The sequence below is a fragment of the Protobothrops mucrosquamatus genome, unplaced genomic scaffold, assembly GCF_001527695.2.
Source record: "Protobothrops mucrosquamatus isolate PMUCROS unplaced genomic scaffold, P.Mucros_1.0 scaffold2779, whole genome shotgun sequence".
Taxonomy (NCBI): Eukaryota; Metazoa; Chordata; class Lepidosauria; order Squamata; family Viperidae; genus Protobothrops; species Protobothrops mucrosquamatus.
In genome coordinates this window covers 40763-63323 of record NW_015388816.1, presented here as the reverse complement: position 1 = coordinate 63323, position 22561 = coordinate 40763, and the positions used below count along the sequence as shown (strand labels likewise).

The 22561-nt window shown below is 45.7% G+C and overlaps 1 protein-coding gene across 1 annotated transcript in view; it reads left to right on the top strand.

Moving 5' to 3' along the window:
- The first annotated feature begins 9523 nt into the window (after window positions 1-9523).
- Window positions 9524-22561, top strand: part of LOC107296386 (cytochrome c oxidase subunit 6B1-like) — a 33736-nt gene continuing 20698 nt past the window's right edge. Inside the window, exon 1 of the mRNA XM_015825730.1 lies at window positions 9524-9656. Coding sequence (XP_015681216.1) covers window positions 9524-9656 — 133 coding nt within the window. The remainder of the gene's footprint in view (window positions 9657-22561) is intronic.

The following is a 22561-nucleotide window of genomic DNA, read 5'->3' as shown; positions in this document are numbered from 1 at the left end:
CCTGGCTGAGGAATTCTGGGAGTTGAAGTCCACAAGTCATAAAAGGGCCAAGTTTGAAGACCCCTGAGTTAGACTATGTTGCTTTGCTTAAAGCGTCACTGAAGCTTTATATCCCGTCAAAAGTTTTCCTAACTGATTAAAACACATACATCTTCAATCCTCTTGTCATTAAGTGGCACATTTGAAAAGATGAGGGGAAAACGCAATTTAACAGGTAATCTAATCAATTATATACAGTAGTATTTCTAAAGTTAAAAATTTAGTAAAGCTTAATATACATTGTGGTGGGGTAATTCACTGGCAAACCAGCCTTCTGATGAGATATCATGAAAAAGTAGTAGGGGCTTATGAGAATTGTAGTCCAAAACCTTTGGAGAACCACCTTTGCCTCCCTTGTTATAGGAAGAATTGTCTCATGAAATTCCCCTACCTGGTGCTTCCAAATGGATTGGAATAAAAATTCTCTAATTCCCTTCTTGGTCAGGTTAAACCCGCAGGGGTCTTCAAACTTGGCCCTTTTATGACTTGTGGACTTCAACTCCCAGGATTCCTCAGCCAGGCATGCTGGCTGAGGAATCCTGGGAGTTGAAGTCCACAAGTCATAAATGGGCCAAGTTTGAAGACCCATGGGTTAAGGAAAGGTGGTTTCCTGGGATCTCCCATCCAATGGAAAGAAAAGAGTAGTTGAGCCTTGGTGGACCAGCTATGGCCAGCCTCCTAATTCTCTTCTTAGAATGAATTCAAATAAGTTGTCTTCGTTCAATTAAAAGTGGGCATGTAAAAAAAAACTTTAGAAGGTCTCATGGTCGTGGAATTGGTTCTCATTACCCAGTGGTGGAATTCAGCTAGTTCGCACCACTTCGGCAGAACCGGTAGCTAATTCTTTGCTTTCCAGGCCCAGAATGGACTTCCAGAAGTGGCATCCACACAGAGAACTGGTTCTTTGCATATTTGAATCCCACCACTGTCATTACCCCATATACCATTGTTGGGACAGCCCTAATATATTCTAATTAATTATTATTTAGCACATAGAAAAACCTACTGTGCCTTGTTGTATCTCTTGGTATGGAGCTGAATTGCTTTGTTAAGCAGAGATTAGGAAGACCATCTGCCTCCTGCTCAGAATGCCTGACCTAATATTAAAGTGATGGGTGAGATCCTGGTACTGTATCAAGTTGCTTGGGAACGTTTTGAGTAAGGAGGAATGTTTGTGATAAGGTAAAATTCTTAGCCTGCCTTCTGAGCTTTAGCTGAACTGTGTTACTGTGACTACTGAAGATATAGGCAGAATGTTGCTTTTAATGATTGATTTATAATGATATAGGCTCCCATGATTGAAACAGAGATGAGCACCGACCCCTAGATAGGTAATCCTGGACTTACAACAGTTCATTTAATAACCATTCAAAGTTACAACATCACTGAAAAAAGTGACTTATGATCATTTTTCACACAACTGTTGCAGCATCCCCGTGGTCACGTGATCAAAATTCAGACTGTTGGCAGCTATTTCACATTTATGACGGCTGCAGTGTCCCGGAATCATGTGATCACCTTTTGTGACCTTCTGACAAGCAAAGTCAATGGATAAACCAGATTCACTTAACAACCCGTGTTACTAATGATAAAAGTTGGACACCCCCTCCCCACCCCAACGAGGGAATGACTTGGCAAACACAGGAAAAAACCCAAGACCATGAGCTAACCTGATCCAGCAACAGCCTGAGGCTGGATAGCAAACACTTAACACACACTGAATGGAGAACTGGCTAGCAGCAATTGAGATTAACAAATACACAACAATAAGGTGATTAACACCTTTTAGTCAGGATTAAGAAGGAGATTTACCCAACAATAGTCACTGACCAGCAAATCAGGGAAAACAGATTTGAACTCACCAATCAGAAATGACAATTTTGGAAACCACGAAAGGGTATAAGAACTCATGTCTGAAGACCATTCTGTCTAGCTAGCCAGGGATTTATGCTGAATTGTCACTCAACTTTAATCTCCGTGATTAAACCTCTCTTTCCGGTAGCTGGCTTCACGTTCTATTTGTCCTCCTCTGTGCTGTTAAGGAGAATCCCGGCTGGAAGAGCCTGGATGGGGGAGTTCCTCCCAACAATTTCCTGGCGACCAACGACGGGACTTCCAGCTCACCCAGCCACCGGACCGGGCCCGGAAGAGCCATCACCCAGCTGGCGGCGGACACCTTGTTCTGCGGGGAAGCCTCCACGGACCCTGCCCGGTCGACAATGGGTATTAAAGGGAGTTTTTGAGTTTTGCGCTCAAACAGCTACCTGGAAAGAGGGTAAGTGCCACAAAATTTACATTTACTAAGTTAAAGGGTCTGGGAAACGAAAGGAAGAGTGTATGAGTGTGTGTATGGGGCACCCTCCTCTGAGAGCCAGCTGGAGCTCACCCCCACTGTATGCCCTCTATCCGCACCCCGACCCACTGCTAGTTCCACTGGAGCCATGACCGGCGGGATTTGGGAAAGCAGGGGGGGGCATCGGAGCGTGAGACCTTCTGGTGAGAGAGGAGAGCCGAACGGGCAGAGAAAGAGGGAGAGGATTCTACTTTGGGTAAGCAAGGACCCCTTCTACCAGCAAGTATTTAAGCAATAGCCCCAACTTAGAGCGGCCCCTTACCTCTGAGAGCAAGCAGAGGTCCGCACGGACATTAGAGGTCTGCAAACAGTGGCGGTGAAGCCGGCCGGTAGGAGAGTAATCGTACCTTCTGAGGGGAAGCCAGAAGTGTCTCTACAGACCCCTTTTTGGTCTGAAAATGTGGCGGATCCCTCCAGGAGCCCACGTACTCTGAGATGGATCCAGAGTGCTCCGTGAGTCCCCTTCTTGGACCCACAAAACTGTGGCGGAAGGAGGAAGTCTCACAAGGAGGCTTCCGGTGTGTAGTGCCCGATAGTGTCAGAGGAAAACCCCGTATAGAAGTAAGAAGGAGCATAGGAGGTTCCAATTCAAGGTCTGAGATAGGTTCCCCAGTTGAGAGCTTGCTCGAAGCCTGGGACAGGAATCAGCTACCTGTCCAGGCCGGTATGAAAAAGAAACAGTTAAAAGAATTATGCAAAAGATGGCCTTTGCTTAAAGATGACTGCAGAAGACAGATTTGGCCTGAAGGTGGCACTCTTGAACTCAAAACACTGAAAGCGCTTAGATCAAGGATAGAACCAACCCAATTACCCTACTGGTACTGCTGGGCTGAACTGTCTAGACAGAAAAACCTGATCCAAGTCGACTTAAAACCCCAGCCCCCTCTAGATAAACCTGAACCAACCTTCATGGCCCCCTTATTGAGCAGGCCCATACCCGGGCGACCGAGGGGCCAGACTGGACACATTCTAACCCACACCCCCTTCATTTAGGGCTTCATTTAGACATCCCAGTTAAACGGACACATTTTACTATGGCATGTTCGACTGGAAAGGAGGTTCAGCTGCCTATAGATCTCAGAGGCTTACCGGCCTCCCTGTGGGGGTGGGATCCTACCGAAGTAGGACTGCTGAAAACAGCTATCCCGGTTACAATCCAAGTGAAAGCGGGACCACCACCGTGCATTCCCCAGTACAAAATACAGCCGGAAGCGATAAAACCGATTCAAAACCTGATAACAGCATACCTAAAGCAAGGGGTGCTGCGTAAATGCACCTCCCCTTGCAACACCCCAATCTTCCCGGTTCGAAAGCCCAAAGTAGACAGCGAAGGGAACCCCATTTATCGCTTCGTACATGACATGAGAGCTGTGAACAGTCACGTGGTACCCAGAGCACCTATAGTACCAAACCCCATCACCATAATCACAGAAGTGCCAGCGTCAGCCACCCATTTTACAGTAGTGGATCTTTGCGCAGCCTTCTTCAGTATCCCTGTGGGCCCTGCATCACAATACCTTTTTGCCTTCACATGGGACAAACAACAATACACCTGGACTCGACTGCCACAAGGCTACACTGAGTCCCCCACCCTATTTTCCCAAATCCTAAAGGAAGACCTTGCTTCTATTTCGCTGCCACACAAATCCACCTTAATCCAGTATGTGGATGATTTATTATTAGCTTCTGAATCAGAGGAAAATTGTAGAGCAGATACCTACCATTTATTGGAGTGCTTGAGTGAAAGAGGACACAAAGCCTCACCTTTAAAACTACAATACCTAGAAAAGGAGGTGATTTACTTAGGATATATTATTGCTCCCGGGATTAGGAAATTAACACCCGGGAGAGTCAAGACCATCCTAAGAATGAAACACCCACAAACGAAACGCCAAGTCCGCGCCCTATTAGGGGTCTTGGGATTTTGCCGCCTGTGGATTCCAGCTTTCAGGGAATTGGCAAAACCTTTAGTCCAATTAACCGCAAAGGACCAACCAGATCCTATTGAATGGACAAAGGAATTGGCCACTACCCTCAAAAAAATAAAGCAAACCTTAGCCTCAGCCCCAGCCCTGGGTCTCCCTAATTACAGAAAGCCTTTTTTTCTTTTTGTCCACGAATATAAAGCTGTGGGTTCAGGGGTGTTGGCGCAGAGATTCGGTCCGACACTCAGACCGGTAGCCTATTACTCGGTCCAATTAGATCCTGTAGCCAGAGGAACCGTTCCGTGCTTAAGAGCTGTGGCTGCTACCGTAGAACTAGTTAAACGATCGAAGGACCTGGTCTTAGGACACCCCCTTATTTTAAGAGTTCCCCACAATGTATTTGCGATACTCTTAAAGTCACAGACCCAGGCATTCACCCAACGCCTGGCCCAATACGAAGCAGAACTATTCACTTCAGAAAACATCACCTTTGAACGCTGCAACACGCTCAACCCAGCAACATTACTGCCCATTAATCTAGCAGACGAGGTATTACATGACTGCTTACACCTAGTTCAAGATGCTGAACTACCGCGTCCTGACTTAACAGATGATCCCCTTACAAACCCAGACCTAGAATTATTTACTGATGGCTCCTCCTACCTTCTTAATGGGACCCGTGTAACAGGAGCTGCAGTTGTCTCTCTGCATGAGTCAGTCTGGGCTTCCCCCTTGCCACTGCGCTACAGCGCTCAAGCGGCCGAGCTTACTGCATTAAGAAAGGCATGTGAAGTGGCCGAGAATCAGTCTGCCAATATATATACAGATTCTAGATACGCTTTTGGAGTCTGCCATGCGACCGGTGATCTCTGGAAGCAGAGGGGGTTTTTAACGTCCAATGGCCAGCCAATTGCTCATGCGGACCTCATAACTGACCTATTGAAAGCTATCCAACTACCCTCATCCCTAGCAGTCATCCATTGTAGAGCACACCAAAAGGATGATTCAAGGGTCACGAAAGGAAATCAGTTTGCTGACGTTACGGCTAAGTGGGCTGCCACTCAACCTCTGAAGGCATTCACCACTCTCCCTACATTACAATTAGGACCAACAGTACAATACCAAGACCTGTTAGAACCTGGGGAAATAAAAACGTGGGAAGAGAAATGCGAGGCAATATATGGAGAAGGATTTTGGTGGGTCCCAGATGGGAGGCCCATAGCTCCCAGACGTCTGCTATGGCTAACCTGTCAGCAGCTACACTGCAAAGGACACTGTGGGACACAAGCAATAGTAGATGCCATAAGAAGAGTGTGGTGTGCCCCAGGGGTCTACAGTGAGGCCACTTGGATAGCCAAGACATGTCAGATATGCCAAGCAAACAATGCTTCCTCAAGAAAAGCGACACACGCGGGGGGGGGGGAGACCATGGGCCCAACGCCCCTTTGAAAAACTCCAGCTAGATTACATTCAGCTCCCTAGAAACAATGGTTACCAATACGTGCTAGTCTGCAGAGACCAGCTCACCCACTGGGTGGAGGCATACCCATGCCGCCATGCCACTGCCCTGGAGACCGCAAGACACCTATTAAAAGAACTTGTGCCCAGGTTTGAAGTCCCAAGTGTTTTAGACATGGACAGGGGCACGCACTTTGTGTCGCAGGTAATCACACATGTCCTCCAAGCATTGGGCATTAAACAAGACCTACACACACCGGGACACCCCAGTTCCTCGGGGGGTGGGGGGTAGAGAAACAGAATAGAGAATTAAAAACTCTCCTAGGTAAACTCTGTCAGGAGACCCACCTGCCCTGGCCCCAAGTACTACCCATAGCCTTGTTCCACCTCAGAACCCGGCCAAGGCGAGAAATAGGCATCTCCCCCTTCAAATTATTGTTTGGTCGACCACCTGACACACTCAAGGGCCTAGACCCCCAGTCCCTCTGTTTAGAAAAGGGGGAGGTAGTCTTATCTTACAGCTCTACACCAGAGGCTCAGAGAACTGTGGAAGCAAAGTGCCCTGACACAGACTTTACCATTAGAAGAAAACCTGCATCATTTTGAGCCAGGGGACTGGATTTGGATAAAATCATACAGCCGCAAGTCACCACTACAACCAAAGTGGAGTGGGCCCTTTCAAGTTCTGCTAACCACCCAGACAGCAATCAAAGTAGCTGAAAAGAATGCCTGGATCCATTGGACGCACATCAAACCAGCAGTCGTAGACCACAGCATTATACCTGAGGCAACACCAAAGGTTCCACCCCTGAGGCTCAAGAAAAACCCAGAAACTGAAGAGTGGACGCTAAAGACACTTTTTGAAACTGAAACAAATGTGGGAGGGAATTAAGTTCATCTTTGTTAAAATCCTGCATACTATTTGTATTGTATTTTTGTATTTGAAATGTACCTCTGGGTTCATGGAACCAAAATTGTTTCCAGAAAAGGGGAATGTATGGGAGTATTTAGCAAGAGAAGTGCTAAACACCACCGATTTTTGCCTTGCTGGGGGTAGATCAGTAAAAGACATCTTAACCACATGCCTAATGGGAGTAGCAATAGCACCACAAGCCATCACTAACGACACTAAGTTAAGAGAGCACTCACTCACAGCCTCATATTACAATATTTTTGATTGGGGGACCAGTACAAACATAAAAGACAGCAGCATGTATATATTGCAAGTGGCAACCGTAACTCAAGCAGCTACTTGCTTCACACTGACTGGATGCTACATGCATAAAGTCCCCAACTGCTACAACCTCACTAACACTGAACTGGCCTGCAACGACACCAGGGCCATCACCTTTTCATACGGCTATAGGAAACTTCCTACAGGATGGTTTCTGCTGTGTGGCCTAAAAGCTTATTCCTACCTACCAGCAAACTCCACAGGGGGCCCTTGCACGTTAGGACGATTAACCATGCTAATGCCCTCCCTGCAAAGGCAGCAAAAGAGAAGCTTCCACACATTGCCCCCTGACTGTGACTCAAAGGTCTCCCTCCTCACAAAGGCTGAATATATTGCATTGGCTGTCTCTCTAGTGGGAGTGCCAGGGCTTGCAGCACGGAACTCGAGGAATATAAACAGCCTGGCATGTACCCTAGCTAAAAGCCTAAACACCACCTCCCATGCTCTAGATGCCTTGAACAAAGAATTAAGGCAAGTCAGAGAAGCAACCCTCGAGAATAGAGCAGCTATTGACTACTTATTGTTAAGGCACAATCATGGCTGTGAAGAATTCCATGGGCTCTGCTGTTTCAACCTATCCGACCAATCCGGGCTAATTGAACAAGATATCAAACAGTTAAAAGAACTAGCACAGAACATTGGACACAACCAATCATCCTGGGACCTTTCCTGGCTCTTCTCATGGTTACCAGACTTCCATTGGTTGAAAATTCTCATTGCTAGCATAATCACAGTCATAGTAGGTGGAGCCCTCCTTTGTTGCCTATGCCAATCAATTCCTTTAGGGTTGAAGTGCCTAAAGATCTGCACAACTCCCATCAGAGGCAAAGAACAGAGCAAGAAAAACACTCTCATGATGTGCCAAATTGATCACCACTACCGTATATATGAACCAGTTGGGCTAATCACTGGTACACCAGTGATAGCCCAAAATGGGGGAATTGATAAGAGTTGGACACCCCCTCCCCACCCCAACGAGGGAATGACTTGGCAAACACAGGAAAAACCCCAAGACCATGAGCTAACCTGATCCAGCAACAGCCTGAGGCTGGATAGCAAACACTTAACACACACCGAATGGAGAACTGGCTAGCAGCAATTGAGATTAACAAATACACAACAATAAGGTGATTAACACCTTTTAGGCAGGATTAAGAAGGAGATTTACCCAACAATAGTCACTGACCAGAAAATCAGGGAAAACAAATTTGAACTCACCAATCAGAAATGACAATTTTGGAAACCACGAAAGGGTATAAGAACTCATGTCTGAAGACCATTCTGTCTAGCTAGCCGGGGATTCATGCTGAATTGTCACTCAACTTTAATCTCCGTGATTAAACCTCTCTTTCCGGTAGCTGGCTTCACGTTCTATTTGTCCTCCTCTGTGCTGTTAAGGAGAATCCCGGCTGGAAGAGCCTGGACGGGGGAGTTCCTCCCAACACTAACTTAACAACTGCAGCGATTCACTTAACAACTGTGGCAAGAAAGGTCATAAAATGGGGCAAAACTCACTCAACAAATGTCTGACTCAGCAACATAAATTTTGGGCTCAATTGTAGGTTGTAAGTCGAGGACTGCCTATTAGTTGGTAATGCCTAGCAGAATAAAATCTGCAGGAATTCCCTTATGCTCCCATGATTGGTTCATGGCAATGTATCCTTTTCAAAAGTCCAAGCAAGCAGTAAGAGTTTTCTTTTCCTTTCCACCTATCTGGTGTGATTCATTGGGCTTGCATGGCAGGTAAAGGGACCTGAGGTTTCTGGGATGATACCATGACACTATATATTTCTTTCATTACAGAGGCCCCCTTCTAGAGAGCACATTCAGCATTCAGGTCCTAAAGCGAAGAAGCTGTCTGTAGATAAGGAGTCAGCAAAGATTCAGCCCAAGTTGCAGGAGCGGTTTTCTCCCAAAAGGACATCTGAGGGCTTCACATCCAGGGCATCTGAGCTAATTTCAGCAGCAGATCGCCTGAAGAGTGTCAGAGAGGCCAATTTTGAGAAAAAGAAGCGCCTTTCATCAAAAATCTCATCTGAATCTAATCCCATCCCAATCACACTTCAAAAAAGCAAAAAAGAAATATGTTTCTTACAAAAGACCAAAATGGCATCCCCACTACAAAAAAGCCCTCAGGCCATGAGGAACGAGGATCCTGCTACTACATCAAGGGAGAGCAATCCTGGCCCATCAAAGTCTCCTGGACCTCCATCTCAGAGCCAGTCACCAAAACAGAATCAACCTGCATCCAGAGTTGAACCAAAGGCAAATTCTACGTTGGTGGAAACTGGTCTATCTCAGGCTGTCCAAAGGAAATCAAAAGTAGAATCTGAGAAAGAAAGCATTCCAGTTAATCATTTAGCAAATCAGAGCCAGAACAGTAAAACTAATAAATATTCGGGGAACCCAAGCATGATTCTGGGGAATAAGCCACAGGCTTTTTCAAACATTTCCCCAGAAAAGGGACATCTCGCTTCTCAGAATGACCCTGGGCAGCAAGTTCACAGACTCACAATGTCAGTAGGAGTGGAGACTTCTCAAGTCATCTGCAAAACAGTGGCGGTGGGGCCCTCTGAAGCAGCTGACCCAAATTTGAGCAAACTTCCCAATAAATTATTGAGTGCAAATAAATCTCACAAAGAGCAAAGTAAGACCATAGGAAAAAGGGAAATGAGCAGGTACCGGTATGTGGATTCAAAATGAAATGTACACTCTTGGCACATGACTTGATTGTTTGAGGGGACCTTCCATCTCCTGTGGTGTCTGCTTGTCTTAAATGTTTGAACAGAGTTGAAATGCTTCAAGTCCTGTTGGTTAAATGGTGCCACTTTATATGACCCAGAAAGTGGCCCTTCTCTGCAATCATGTTTGTCCTCTGCAACAGCATCCACCCATAGAGTTAAATGGCCCCCATTCTGACCTTGTTCAAGGGCCCTGAACACCTGGTTCTTCCCCCAGGGATTGTGTCAGAGAGTGTAATGGGCCCTTTTAGGAATATGAAGTTGCAGTTTATGCCTTCACTTAACAAATGCATGTTTCATTTAAAAAAGGTTGTAGCAAAAAAGGTTGCAAAATCAGGCACGGTCATGACTTAACAACCACATCACTTAGTAACAGAAGTTCCAATCCCAATTGTGGTCCTAAGTCAAGGACTACCTGTTCTATTTCTCACATTGGTAGGCATTGAACGAGGCAGAGTAACAAACAGGTACTTCTTTATTTGCAGCTAAACAGAACTCTCTACAAAATGGCTCTGCCCCTTTTATACATTCACCCTGGGGCGTTGTCAGCCAATGAATGCAACGTATTTTCCTGCTTAAACGCATGCTCAGTAACTCAGAGACAGCCTGTCTGGCTCAGCAGGCCATGTGGTCTGCCAAGGTCTCAGTGCAGCTCCCTGCACCTGCTCCGTCAATCAAGCACAGGAGATAACACTACCTATATTGAAGGTTCTGCTAAGCAGCTCTTACATCTGCTAGCTTCCTTTGACTTTTCTCTGTACCAATCTGTTGTCTGAAAATGGAAAAACCAGTTTGTAGAGACTTTTGTTCCTTGCAACTGTTTATTTCAGCCTTTGCTTATCATTGTCTCTATCATCCAAATAGCAATAGCACTTAGACTTATATACTGCTTCACAGTGCTTTACAGCCCTCTCTAAGCGGTTTACAGAGTCAGCATATTGCCCCCAACAATCTGGGTCCTCATCTTACTGACCTCGGAAGGATGGAAGGCTGAGTCGACCTTAAGCTGGTGAGAACTGAACTGCCGAATTGCCAGCAGCTGGCAGTCAGCGGAAGTAGCCTGCATTACTGCATTCTAACCACTGCGCCACCACAGCTCTTAATGTCCATTTAGCTAAAATAAGAGCAGTTTTAAGTTAACCACTCCAGATCAATGGTCCCCAACTTTGGGGCTCCAGGACCTGGTTCTGTGGAAAACAATTTTTCCATGTACCAGGGTGGTGATGGTGGTTCACGCTTTACATAGATCCCACCCGTGCGCAGATGAAGCCTCACTAACTTGCGTGGCCCAGTTCCTAACAGGAGGCGGATCAGTACCGGTCCACAGCCCAGGGGTTGAGGACCCCAACTCTAGACAATGCATGGCATTCTGGCTGCAGATGAAACCCTTTCTAAACCACCAGGCATGGATGAGAGTTGACAAAAATTATGATGTTTATTTCTACCACAGACTTATTTTAAAAACATATTGCCCCAGGGTTCTAGCTCCAGAGACCAATTAAGCATTTATGAATGATTTTATTTATTTACTTATCACTTTTATAGGTCATCCATCTCATATGAGGTGAGTCTGGGCGGCCTACAATAAAATCAACTATTAAAACAATATAAAAGCGAATTAAAACAACTAAATTATTAGCATAAATAAAAGCATGATTTCAAGAAGGTTAATTAAGATGTTATACATGGTGCAATCAATGCATGAGCTCTCTGCTGCCAGGGGATTCCCAGGCCTGATGAAAAAAATCACATTTTGAGGGCTTTTAATGGATGTACAGTATATTGACTTTTACAATTGGCTTGCTTAGCTTAAGAATATTATGCAGGACAAAACTAATAAGAATTGAGATATAGAGGTATAATCAGCATATGATCAGGATTATTTAGAGTTCCTTAAATTTGTCTGATTTAACCTCTGTCTTATCAGAAGGCAGGTACCTTTGGCCAAGAACAAAGTGAAAACAGCAATAAACACAGGTAGGAAGAAATCTCAATTAAAATTACCAATAGCAGTATGGGTTACCCATGATACCTGCAGAACATTCCTTTCTGAAATAAATGAAGTCATTGAACTAAGGCGCAGTACTGACTATGGATCCAAATTTGCCCTTCTCCACATTCAGCAAAGCAGTTTGCTAACATCTGCATGCAACTGATCAATGTAAGGGAATCGAGACTAATATGACCAGTTAGTAAAAATGAAAAACTAAGAGAAAATGACACTGACAGATAGGCCGTCCCTTAGCTTGTGCCATTTCAGCTGGGGACCTCACCGTTGACCTTTCTTTTGTTTGCTTTGCAGCTAAAAAAAAGCAGCATTAAATTTGTAACCCTCTATAGCATCCTGTCCTCTTCATTGGAGAGACTGAAGAAATCAAGCAAGGACAGTGCCAAGGTAATGGTCTAAAGTATAATCTAAAGGATGGAGGAGGGCGGTGGAGATTCATTTGAAGGTACAGGACTCTAATAGTGCAGCATTTTGCAACCTTGGCAGCTTTCAGATGGGTGGACTCCAACACCCAGAATTCTCCAGCCAGCAAGCTGGGAGCTGGAATCCACCATCTGAAAGCTGCCAAGGTTGAAAAACTCTGTGATAGCAATACACTTTGAATTGTTCCAGCTGGTTCATATATTTGGGTGCCTTCAACTGATAGATGTTTGAAGTCAATACAGGTAATCCTTGACTTACAACCATTCATTTAGTGACTGTTCAAAGTTACAACAGCACTGGGGAAAAAGTGAATTTAGGACTATTTTTCACACTTACAACCATTGCAATATTCCCATGGTCACGTGATCAAAATTCGGACCCTTGGCAACTGGCATGTACTTACGATGGTTGCAGTGTCTCAGGGTCATGTGATCACTTTTTCTGACCTTCTGACAAGTGAAGTCAATGGGGAAGACATATTCATTTAGCAGTCGTGACATTAACTTAACAACTACAGTGATTCCCTTAACAACAGTGTCAAGAAAGGTCGTAAAAAGGGGCAAAACTCATTTAACTAAACTCTGTTTAGCAACAGAAATTTTGGGCTCAATTGTGGCCAAGGACTACCTGCATTTAGTGTACATTATAATAAGCATATGCCATATTTACCATCCCTGGGCAGAAGTATTTATTTAAGGAGATCCATAAAGCAAATTTCAGCAGTCCTCCCAATTTCATTGATACCCATTTCCATCTGAGTATCACAGAATCACTAAGTAGGGTTGAAATGTTAGAGGGCATCCATTGCATTCCATCTGAAACACAACATTACAACAGAGTAACCGGTGGAGGAAGGTAAAGTGAATGAAATCATTTTCCTAGTGGAAGACATTTGGTTGAAATGCATTGGGCCATTATCACCTAATTAATTCACTATTTTTGAGACTGAAGCCTTCACCATCCTGTTTGCAAATCATCCTTTTTCTTCTTCTGTTTGATCTCTCACAGCACATGGCTCCCAAAATGTCCAAGCATGTCACAATCTCCGGGGTGCTTGCCAAATGAAGAAAAAGTATTGTGCTGCAAGAGGAGAAGACCAGCAAGACTTTAGGAGCCAGCACCCACAACACTGTAGGGCTTGTCTCCAATGAAGCCGCTTGTGTGATGGTGAAGAAAGATTTTCTTCCATCCTCCCAGCCTCAAAAATCACTGAGCGAACAAGCTGTTGAGCTCCAGACTCCTTCAGCTAGAGAGAACTTTTTGGAAACAGCTGAAGCCAAAATGTTAGGCCATCCAGTTGTGGCCAAGGAGCCTGGTGTAACAAGCATCATTTCCCAGAATACAGGTGTGGAACAATGCAGTGTCCCAGGCTTGGAGAATGGAGAGGGTTCTAAAAAGACATTGCCTTCATTCAAAATAGCTGAGAAACCTAGGATTGTGGCTACCACCCCTTTGCAACCACAGAGTAAACCCCCATCAATGTATTTACCCCAACCAAAACTTGTCCCCCAATCTCCACAATCCAGAAAAGCACCAAGGAAAACCTAAGGGACTGGTTTTCTTCCAAGACTGCCAAAATCTGTATGCATGGGATGCTCAACCGTAGACAAAGTCACTGTGATAGCTGTTCTGTTTCGTTTGCAAAGGCATTGAGACGAGGCAAAGAAAGTAAAACAAGTCTTCTCTTTATTTTCTCCAACAGAACCAAAACAAAATGGCTCGGATTGTTCTTATACCCCCTTGCAGGGACAGTCACAGCCAATCAATGCAAGGCTTTTCTCCCGCCTTGCGCATGCACACAAGGCAGGAGACAGCCTGTCTGGTCCCAGGCATTCACAAGTCTGCCCTGGCCTTTCAGCAGCCTCCTGCACCTGCTGAATGACTCAGCAGGCCCAGGACATAACACCCCTCCCCTCTTATTTCAAAACATAATACTTTACTATTAAACAGATAATACCTTATCAATCCTTTATCTCTCCCACAAGGAAATTTACTATTATGCATGACTATAACTGAACACTTGTTCTTTTGAGCGCGTTCTTATTTCTAAGTGACCTTAAACCTGTCCACAAGCAGACAGGCATCTTACGTAGTCTTGTAAGTGTTTGGGTGGTCCTCTTGCTTGCTCTGACCTTCTTGGAGCGGTTGTGATGTCCTGGCCTGCAAACTCGCCTGCCAGGCTCGACAGGCCAGGACTGTGATGCCCCCTAGCCTCAGGCAACCTCCCCTGCTGCTGACTGGCTGGATCCTCTGAACCCAAACCAGAGTTCCTTGGTGGGGTGGAATTCCCCAGGTCCAGTGGTGGGGTGGCATTCCCCAAGTCCACAATGGACCCCTCTTGGGAGCACTGTCCCTTGAGCCCAAGACCAGCAGCTGGATAGGCCCAGCAGACCGGTTGCGAGCAATGTCCCATTGACCCGGTACCTGAGTCAGGAGTGCCAGAGTCAGGAGCCGCCTCCATGGCAAGACCCCCTTCTGGTGCCTGGGAAATTCTGCTTTCGCGGAGAGACTGTGGTCTACAATCGTAATTGTGGTCCTCCTCCCCCCCGAGAGCAGAACCAGGAGCGGAAGTGTGGCTGGGAAGCCTCCAGCGCAGTTGATCGATGTGGCGCCGGATCACCCGACCATCGTCCAAGGCCACTTCGTATGAGAGCGGCCCAGAGACCTTGCAGACCACTGCTGTCACCCAGAGATGTCCAGGACCATAGTTCCTTGCCCAGACCGGATCGCCCACCTGAAGTCTCCTAGGTGCCCGCGGCTGTGACACCTGTGACGCCACCCGGTCTGGGTGCAACCTGTCCAGTTTAGTTATGAGCCTGCGACCCCAACGGAGTTCAGCTGGGCTCTTCCCAGTGGCTGTGCATGGTGTGGTGCGGTGTGAGAAGAGAAAGTCAGCCAACCTGTGATGCCAGTTCCCATGAGTTATTTTCTTTAACGCATCTTTGGTGGTGCGCACCATCCGCTCAGCCTGGCCATTGGAAGCTGGATGAAACAGTGCAGACGTGGCATGTTGGCCTGTAGAAAAGCCTGAAACTCAAAAGAAGTGAATTGGGGTCCGTTGTCGGAGACAAGGACATCTGGAAGTCCATGAGAGGCGAAGATCCCTCTCAACACCTGGATGGTCCTAGCAGTAGTAGTGGAGGAGACTGGAACGACCTCTAGCCACTTGGAATGGCTGTCCACGAGGAGAAGGAAGAATTGCCCCTGAAAGGGCCCAGTGTAGTCGATATGAACCCTCAACCAAGGGGCGTGTGTCTCCTCCCACCTATGTACAGGGGCCTGAGGCATTTCAGGCCTGGACTGTTGGCAAACTGTGTACCCGTGAACCTGGGCCTAGATCTCTTTATCGAGCCCAGGCCACCAAAGATGGCTGTGCGCGAGCACCTTTGTCCAGACAATTCCAGGATGTCCCTCATGTAGAGACTGCAAGACTCTAGTCCTCAATGAGGCTGGGATGACTACCCTGCTACCCCATAGGATACACCCCTTGAAGGTGGATAACTTGGACTTCCTCTTCCAGAAACTCTGGAACTCTCTGCCAGGACACGTGTCAGGCCATCCTGACAGCACCCATGTCAGCATGCGTGTAAGCGTGTGATCAGTGGCTGTTTCAGCAGCCACGTCCCTAGCATTGAGGGGATACTCAGGCAACTCCTTAATAGAAAGTATGTGGTGTGCTGGAGCAGGATCTGACTCCACTAACTGTAGAGGTAATCTGCTGAGGCCATCTGCATGGCCCATTTCTTTGCCTGGTTTGTGAACCAGTGTGTAGTCATATGCAGACAGGAAAATAGACCATCTCAGCATTCTAGGAGAGATGATGTGTGGGGTTTGCTTATTAGTTGTGAACAACCCCAGCAGTGGCTTATGGTCTGTAAAGACCGTGAAATGGCGGCCATAAAGAAAGTCGTGGAATTTCTTTATGCCAGCCACTATGGCCAAGGCTTCCCTGTCTGTCTGCGCGTAATTACATTCAGCAGATGATAGGGTCCTAGAATAGTAGGCTACAGGGACTTGTGTCCCATCAGCCTTCAAGTGGCTCAACACAGCCCCAATCCCATAAGGGGATGCATCACAGGCTATGCATACAGGCAATTGCTCATTGAAATGCGCTAGAACCGCATTTGAAGATAGCAAGGCCTTAACCTCTGCAAAACTCCTTTCGTGGACCTTTGTCCACAGCCATGGAGCCTGTTTATCCACGAGCCGGTGTAACGGCTCAGCCACTGCAGCCTTGTGAGGGAGGAATGAATGGTAAAAGTTTAACAGTCCCAGAAAAGCCTGAAGTTCGCTTTTGGACTTGGGACTTGGGGCCTGCTGAATTACTTTAAGCTTAGATTCAGCAGGATGGATGCCTTCAGCATCAATACGGAACCCCAGAAACTCTGTTGAAGTGACCCCAATTTTACATTTGTCTTGCTTTAGCTTCAGCCCCGCTTGGCGGAAATGCAGCAAGACGGCTCTAAGCCTTTCAGCCAGATTTTCAGATGATTCCCCAGCGATGAGGACATCATCAAAGTACGGGCAAACACCTGGAATATCGCGGAGCATTCGCTCCATCACACTCTGGAAGATGCCAGGGGCTACATTAACCCCAAACTGCAGCCTTCTAACTTTAAACGCTCCCCAGTGCATTACAATTGTTTGGGCCTCAGCCGCTGCCTCATCAACTGGTAATTGTTGATAGGCCTGAGCCAAGTCCAGTTTAGCAAAAACGCGGCCTCCCTTGAGGGAAGCCAGAATGTGGCTCACCACGGGCACTGGGTACGAGTGCTGCTGCAAGGCTTTGTTAAGTGTACACTTATAGTCCGCACAAATTCGGACTTCTCCATTGGCCTTCAGTGGCGTTACTATGGGGGTTTCCCATGGACTGCTGTCCACAGGTTCTAAAATACCTTGCTGGAGCAGCTTATCCAGCTCAGCATTGATTCTATTCTTCAATGCGAAGGGCACCCATCTAGGCTTAATCCTAATGGGTGCAATGGCTGGGTCTAAACGTAAGGAAATGGGAGGCCCCTTGTACGAGCCAAGCTCTGAACTGAACACATTAGCAAACTCCTTACAAACTCCTGCAAGGCTTGGTGTTTGCAGACTGTGCAGGCCAGTCACTTGAATCCCAAGGGCCTTGAACCAATCGAGTCCAATAAGACTCGTGCGATCACCCCCAACCACAACCACATCCAAGAATCCCTTGAAGTGCCTACGCTGCACTTGGATCGTGGCTTCCCCCTTCACGCTGACTCAGGAATTCTGGAAGTCAGTGAGAATCAGATTTGACAGCCTGAGTTTAACTTGCTGGCCGCTTCTACAGCAAATCTTTTTAAAAGTGTCCTGCGAGATAATCGATAAAGTGGATCTGGTGTCCAACTCCATCGATAGGGGAACCCCTTGCAACCTCACATCAATGTGAAGCTTCTTCTTAAGCAGCCTATGAGCCCCTGTTTTGAAAATGCTTCTGCGCAACGCGTAGAAACCCATCCTATGTTGGCTGGGGACCCTGGTACCTTTCCGAAGCAATTCTTCCGAAGGCTTGTCCTTCGGGCGACCCAAACAGACGGAGGCAATGTGGCCTTGCCTGCCACATGCCCGGCAAATAGCAGAGCGGAACCAGCAGTCGGAGTGCTTGTGGCATCCTCCACATCTGAAACACCGAGGGAATAAAGTCGCTTTGTCAGAACGTTCTTGAGGCCTCTTCTCCGCTGACTGCTGTAGTCTGTCCACCTCCATCTCTGGATCCTGTTCGGATTCTTCTCGAGCGACCTCTTGATGGACGGAGACCGCCGTTGGAGGGTTCTTGGCGAGCCGCAAGACCTTCACAGCTCCGCCCGCTGCTTCTTCGGCTGCAATTTCTCTTAAAGCATCTTGGAAAGAGACGTCTTCTTTTGTGAAGATTTTCTGTTGCAGCTCACGACTTCTCAGTCCACAGACTAAATGATCCCGAAGTCTCTCTTCCAGGTCCTTGAATTCGCATGGCCTAGCTGCTTGTCGTAACGCAGCAATAAAGTCCGCAGCAGACTCACCAGGCCTCTGGTCCCTCTGCTCGAATGCGTGTCGCCATGCAATCACCGAGAGCTTTGGTTCAAAATGTTCACGCAGCATCCTCTTCAGCTCAGCATAAGCAATGTATTCAAGTGGTGCTGGGGCGACCAGATTTTCCGCAATATCAAAAGTCTCCTGCCCACAGACACACAATAACGTAGCAGCTTTAAGGCCGTCTTCCCTCACTTGGTTTACTCGGAAGTAATTCTCTACCCAAGCCACGTAGGAACTCCAGCGTTCTGGATGCGCTGTGTCGAATTCAGAGAGACGACCGATTTTGGACATTGTTGCTGTCCGGTAGCCTCGACAATGCCTCGTGCTGCAATGGCTGAAGAAGGGGTCCCTTCGCCGAGCTCTCCTCCAGCGTTCTCGTACTGGCAGGCAGAGTCGCTTCTTCAGGACGCCGGACTTCTCAGCTCTTCAGGTCTTCCATGGTGAGTCAGCCGCTCTTTCGTTGTTTTGTTTGCAGCACGATCCCACCTTCATCGCCAATGTTCTATTTCGTTCGCAAAGGCATTGAGACGATGCAAAGAAAGTAAAACAAGTCTTCTCTTTATTTTCTCCAACAGAACCAAAACAAAATGGCACGGATTGTTCTTATACCCCCTTGTAGGGACAGTCACAGCCAATCAATGCAAGGCTTTTCTCCCACCTTGCGCATGCGCACAAGGCAGGAGACAGCCTGTCTGGTCCCGGGCATTCACGAGTCTGCCCGGGCCTTTCAGCAGCCTCCTGCACCTGCTGAATGACTCAGCAGGCCCAGGACATAACAATAGCCATCTGAGAAAACCAGAGAAAGCTCTCTGCGGTACTTGGTGCTCCCATCAAACCCAGGGTTACAAAGAGTATGGGTTATTCTGTAAAAAAAAAACACCTCTAAAATACTGGGTGTGGGCACTCTGTGATGGGCATATTTTCTGAAACAATTGGTTCTTTTGAGCCAGTTAGCAGTACAGGTAGACCTTGATTTATGACTATTCATTTATAACTATTCAAAGTTATGGTGGCACTGAAAAAAAGTAATGACAGGTCGTTGCATTTAACAACCATTGCAATGAACCTATGGTCATGTGATCATAATGTGGGTGCTTGACTAGCAATAGCAATAACACTTAGACTTATATACCGCTTCATAGTGCTTTCCAACACTCTCTGAGTGGTTTAAAAATGTCAGTATATTTCCCCCAACAATCTGGACCCTCATTTTACTGACCTCTGAAGGATGGAAGTCTAAGGCAATCTTGAGCCAGTCAGGATCAAACTCCTGGCAGTGAGCAGAGTTAGCCTGCAATACTGCATTCTAACCAGTATGACACTACGGCTCCTAAACATATGTTTACAGTGGTTGTAGCAGGGGTCCCCAACCCCCCAGTCCATAGACCGGTACCGGTCTGTGGCCCGTTGGGAACTGACCCACGTAAGTGGCGGGCGAGCATGTGAAATTCCATTTGAGCAAGCAGCGGACACACACACAAAACCATCCCCTCCCTTCCCACCACCACCACTGCCATTGGCCACAGATCCAGAAAGATTGGGGACCGCTGGGTTGTAGCATTCCAGGGTGATTATCATTTGCGACCTTTCCAGGTTTGAACAAGCAAAGTCAGTGGGAGAAGCCAGATTTGCTTAACCATCACATAATTCACTTAAAAAACACCGTGATTCACTTAACAACCATGGCAAAAAAGGTTGTAAAATTGGATGTGACTCACTTAATGACTGCCTCACTTAGCAACGGAGCTTCTGGTCTCAATTGTGGTTATAAGTCGAGGGTTATCTGTAAAAGCTCAAAAGTCTGATGTCTGATATCCACAGCAGACTTGAACAGGAGGCTGTTAGAGATTATGCCCTCTTCCTAAATCCCTGTTGCAGTGGTTGTCAGTTATGTAGAAATCAAGACTATGATGGTGGATGCTCTACGGTAGACATTATTTTCAGTATTTTTTACTGGCCTTCCAAGGTCAGAACATAAAGGGTAGACTTAGATCTCAGGTGAAAACTGTCCACAAGCCTCATTGGCTTAAATTTGTGTTGGAAGACAAATCTGTAGAAAACATCATGGTATTTTTGAAATCTAAAACTGCTGCTGCCCCAAACCAACACAAGGACTTGGCAGTCATCCGTCCATTTTCAGCAAAATTCACTTGCCATGTGTCAAATAGAATAGCTTCATCCTCTAATATGACAAAATAGAGTAGTACAGTAGAATTCATTTTATTTTCTGGATTTCTAATTTTTTATTACATGTGAACTAGAAATTGTGTTTTAAAGCAGACTCTGGTGGAGTGCTGAACAAATCAGTCCTGAACTTTGCATTATTCTGGTTGTGTGTTTAACAACTAGCCATAGTTCCTTGTTTGCACACAAGAAATCAGGAGTTTGCTAAAAGGAAAATAAATTCAGCTGTTTTATTTCTTCTCCAAATTGTTCAGGAAGAGAGGACCATGCATAAACCGAGCACTGTACAGTATATGGTTTTCTTTATGGGCATCCACATGGCACAACTTTTATTTTTCTGTGTACATCCGGGAGCAAAAAAGAAGATGGCATATATAATTTTTGCAAGAAAATTTATTCACTTGAGATTATACTTTTTAATATTTTGTTTAGGGCTGAGCAAAAGCTTACACCCCTATCCAAGACATCTGTTCCTAGCCACAATGGTGCCAAAAAACCAAAATGTTTGCTATGGTTTCATGATGCCAGTTCCACCCTTTTGCACTTGCTTTGCGTCATTGCACAGGAAAACTTAAGAGGCTGAGTTTCCCTTGAAATTTATGTTTTGACCCTCACTTCCTTGCTGCCCCCGTGGCTGCCAATTGCTTTATTATTAATACTTTATTCTATTTGGCAGCAGCCTTCAAATAGATGAAATTTGCCCCTGAGTTAGCAAAGCTGTTCTTTCTGGCAAGGAGATACAAGTTGCTCATTTTTTCTACTTTTTCCTGCTTGACTGCTTTTTTAAAATGTATGTGAGATGCTGTAGTCCAATTTATGGGATGCAATTCCAGGATGGAGGGGAAGTGACAGACAGTGATCCACAATGGAACACTAGTTAGCCGTAGACTTTTTCTGAAAGACTTTTTGAAATTTTCCAAAGTAGCTGTGATTTCCCATCTAACTACTAACTAAGCTGGTCCTGCGTAGTGTTTTTTCAAGATCATCTGAGGCCAACTCAGTGGTGTTGCCTCCTGTGGCATCCATGGTTTACAAGTTGCCAAAAGTGTAATATCACAAAATTCACAAACGTAATTCTTTTTTTTCCTTTTTTTTAAACTTTATTAAGATTTTAAAAAAGAAAGATAAAAATCAACAAAGCTAATATTTAGAATAAAGAAAAGAAAGAAGTAAAGAAAAATAAAAACTAAAGTTAAAAATGCAGAAAAAAGAGAAAAGAAGAAAATATAAAACAAACTTTTTTTTGCTAAATCAGACCTAAAATATAACTGAACAGAAGGTGAAAGGGTTTGGGGAATAAACAACACTGGGACAAGCAATTTGGACTGGAATAGAGAGAAAATTAAGCACCTAACATTGAATAGTGGGGAAAAACAGGATCTAGAAAATTCATATCTAACCCAAATTCCTAATCACTGTATCAAGATTTAGTCTGCATATAAGCATCTTTTAGAAGGCAGGGTCTAGAAAGAAGGCAAAGTGGACGAGATCTAACCTGAATTCTCTCTCTTTCTTTAAGATTTCCAACAGTGAAACTTGTACTGTATAAAGATCTCACTCTTCTTACCCCAAGTCCTAAAACGTAAAGGATTGTAATCTGAGGTTGGATAAAAGTTATGCCTCTTCCGAATGGCAAATTTTACTGGATTAGAACAAGAATATGGAAATCTTTGCAAAGAAATTGTTCTGTGGTTGGAAGAAAAACTTGAGAAGGGAAGAGACTTACTCTGTCCAGTCCACTGACAGATTAAAAAAAAAGTATTGATTTTGTATGTTTGTGTGCATGTGTGTCTGTCTAGTGTCTGTTTTTATAACTAGAATCTTTATTACATCTTTGGTGAAGCTCATAAAAAGAGATCAGTCAAGAAGAAAGTGAGAACAATTGCACTTTTTTGCAGCTCCTGTTTATTTTAATCCTGGATGATATGGCGAACATGAATAAACTTCTTTTTTAAAAAAAATATCGGACTTCCGGTGGCTGCCGGCGGCCGATGGAGGCAATCTGACAGCCTCCCGTCAGCGTTCTATGTAAAAGCCGGCAAAACAGCGCGTATCAGCTGTTTGCCGGCTTCAGCCTTCTTCTCGGGCGAAGGGAAGAAGGTGAGCTGCTGGTGAGTAGGCGTAGAGTTCCCTAGTCTCCCTGAGGGCTCTCGGGGAGATGTA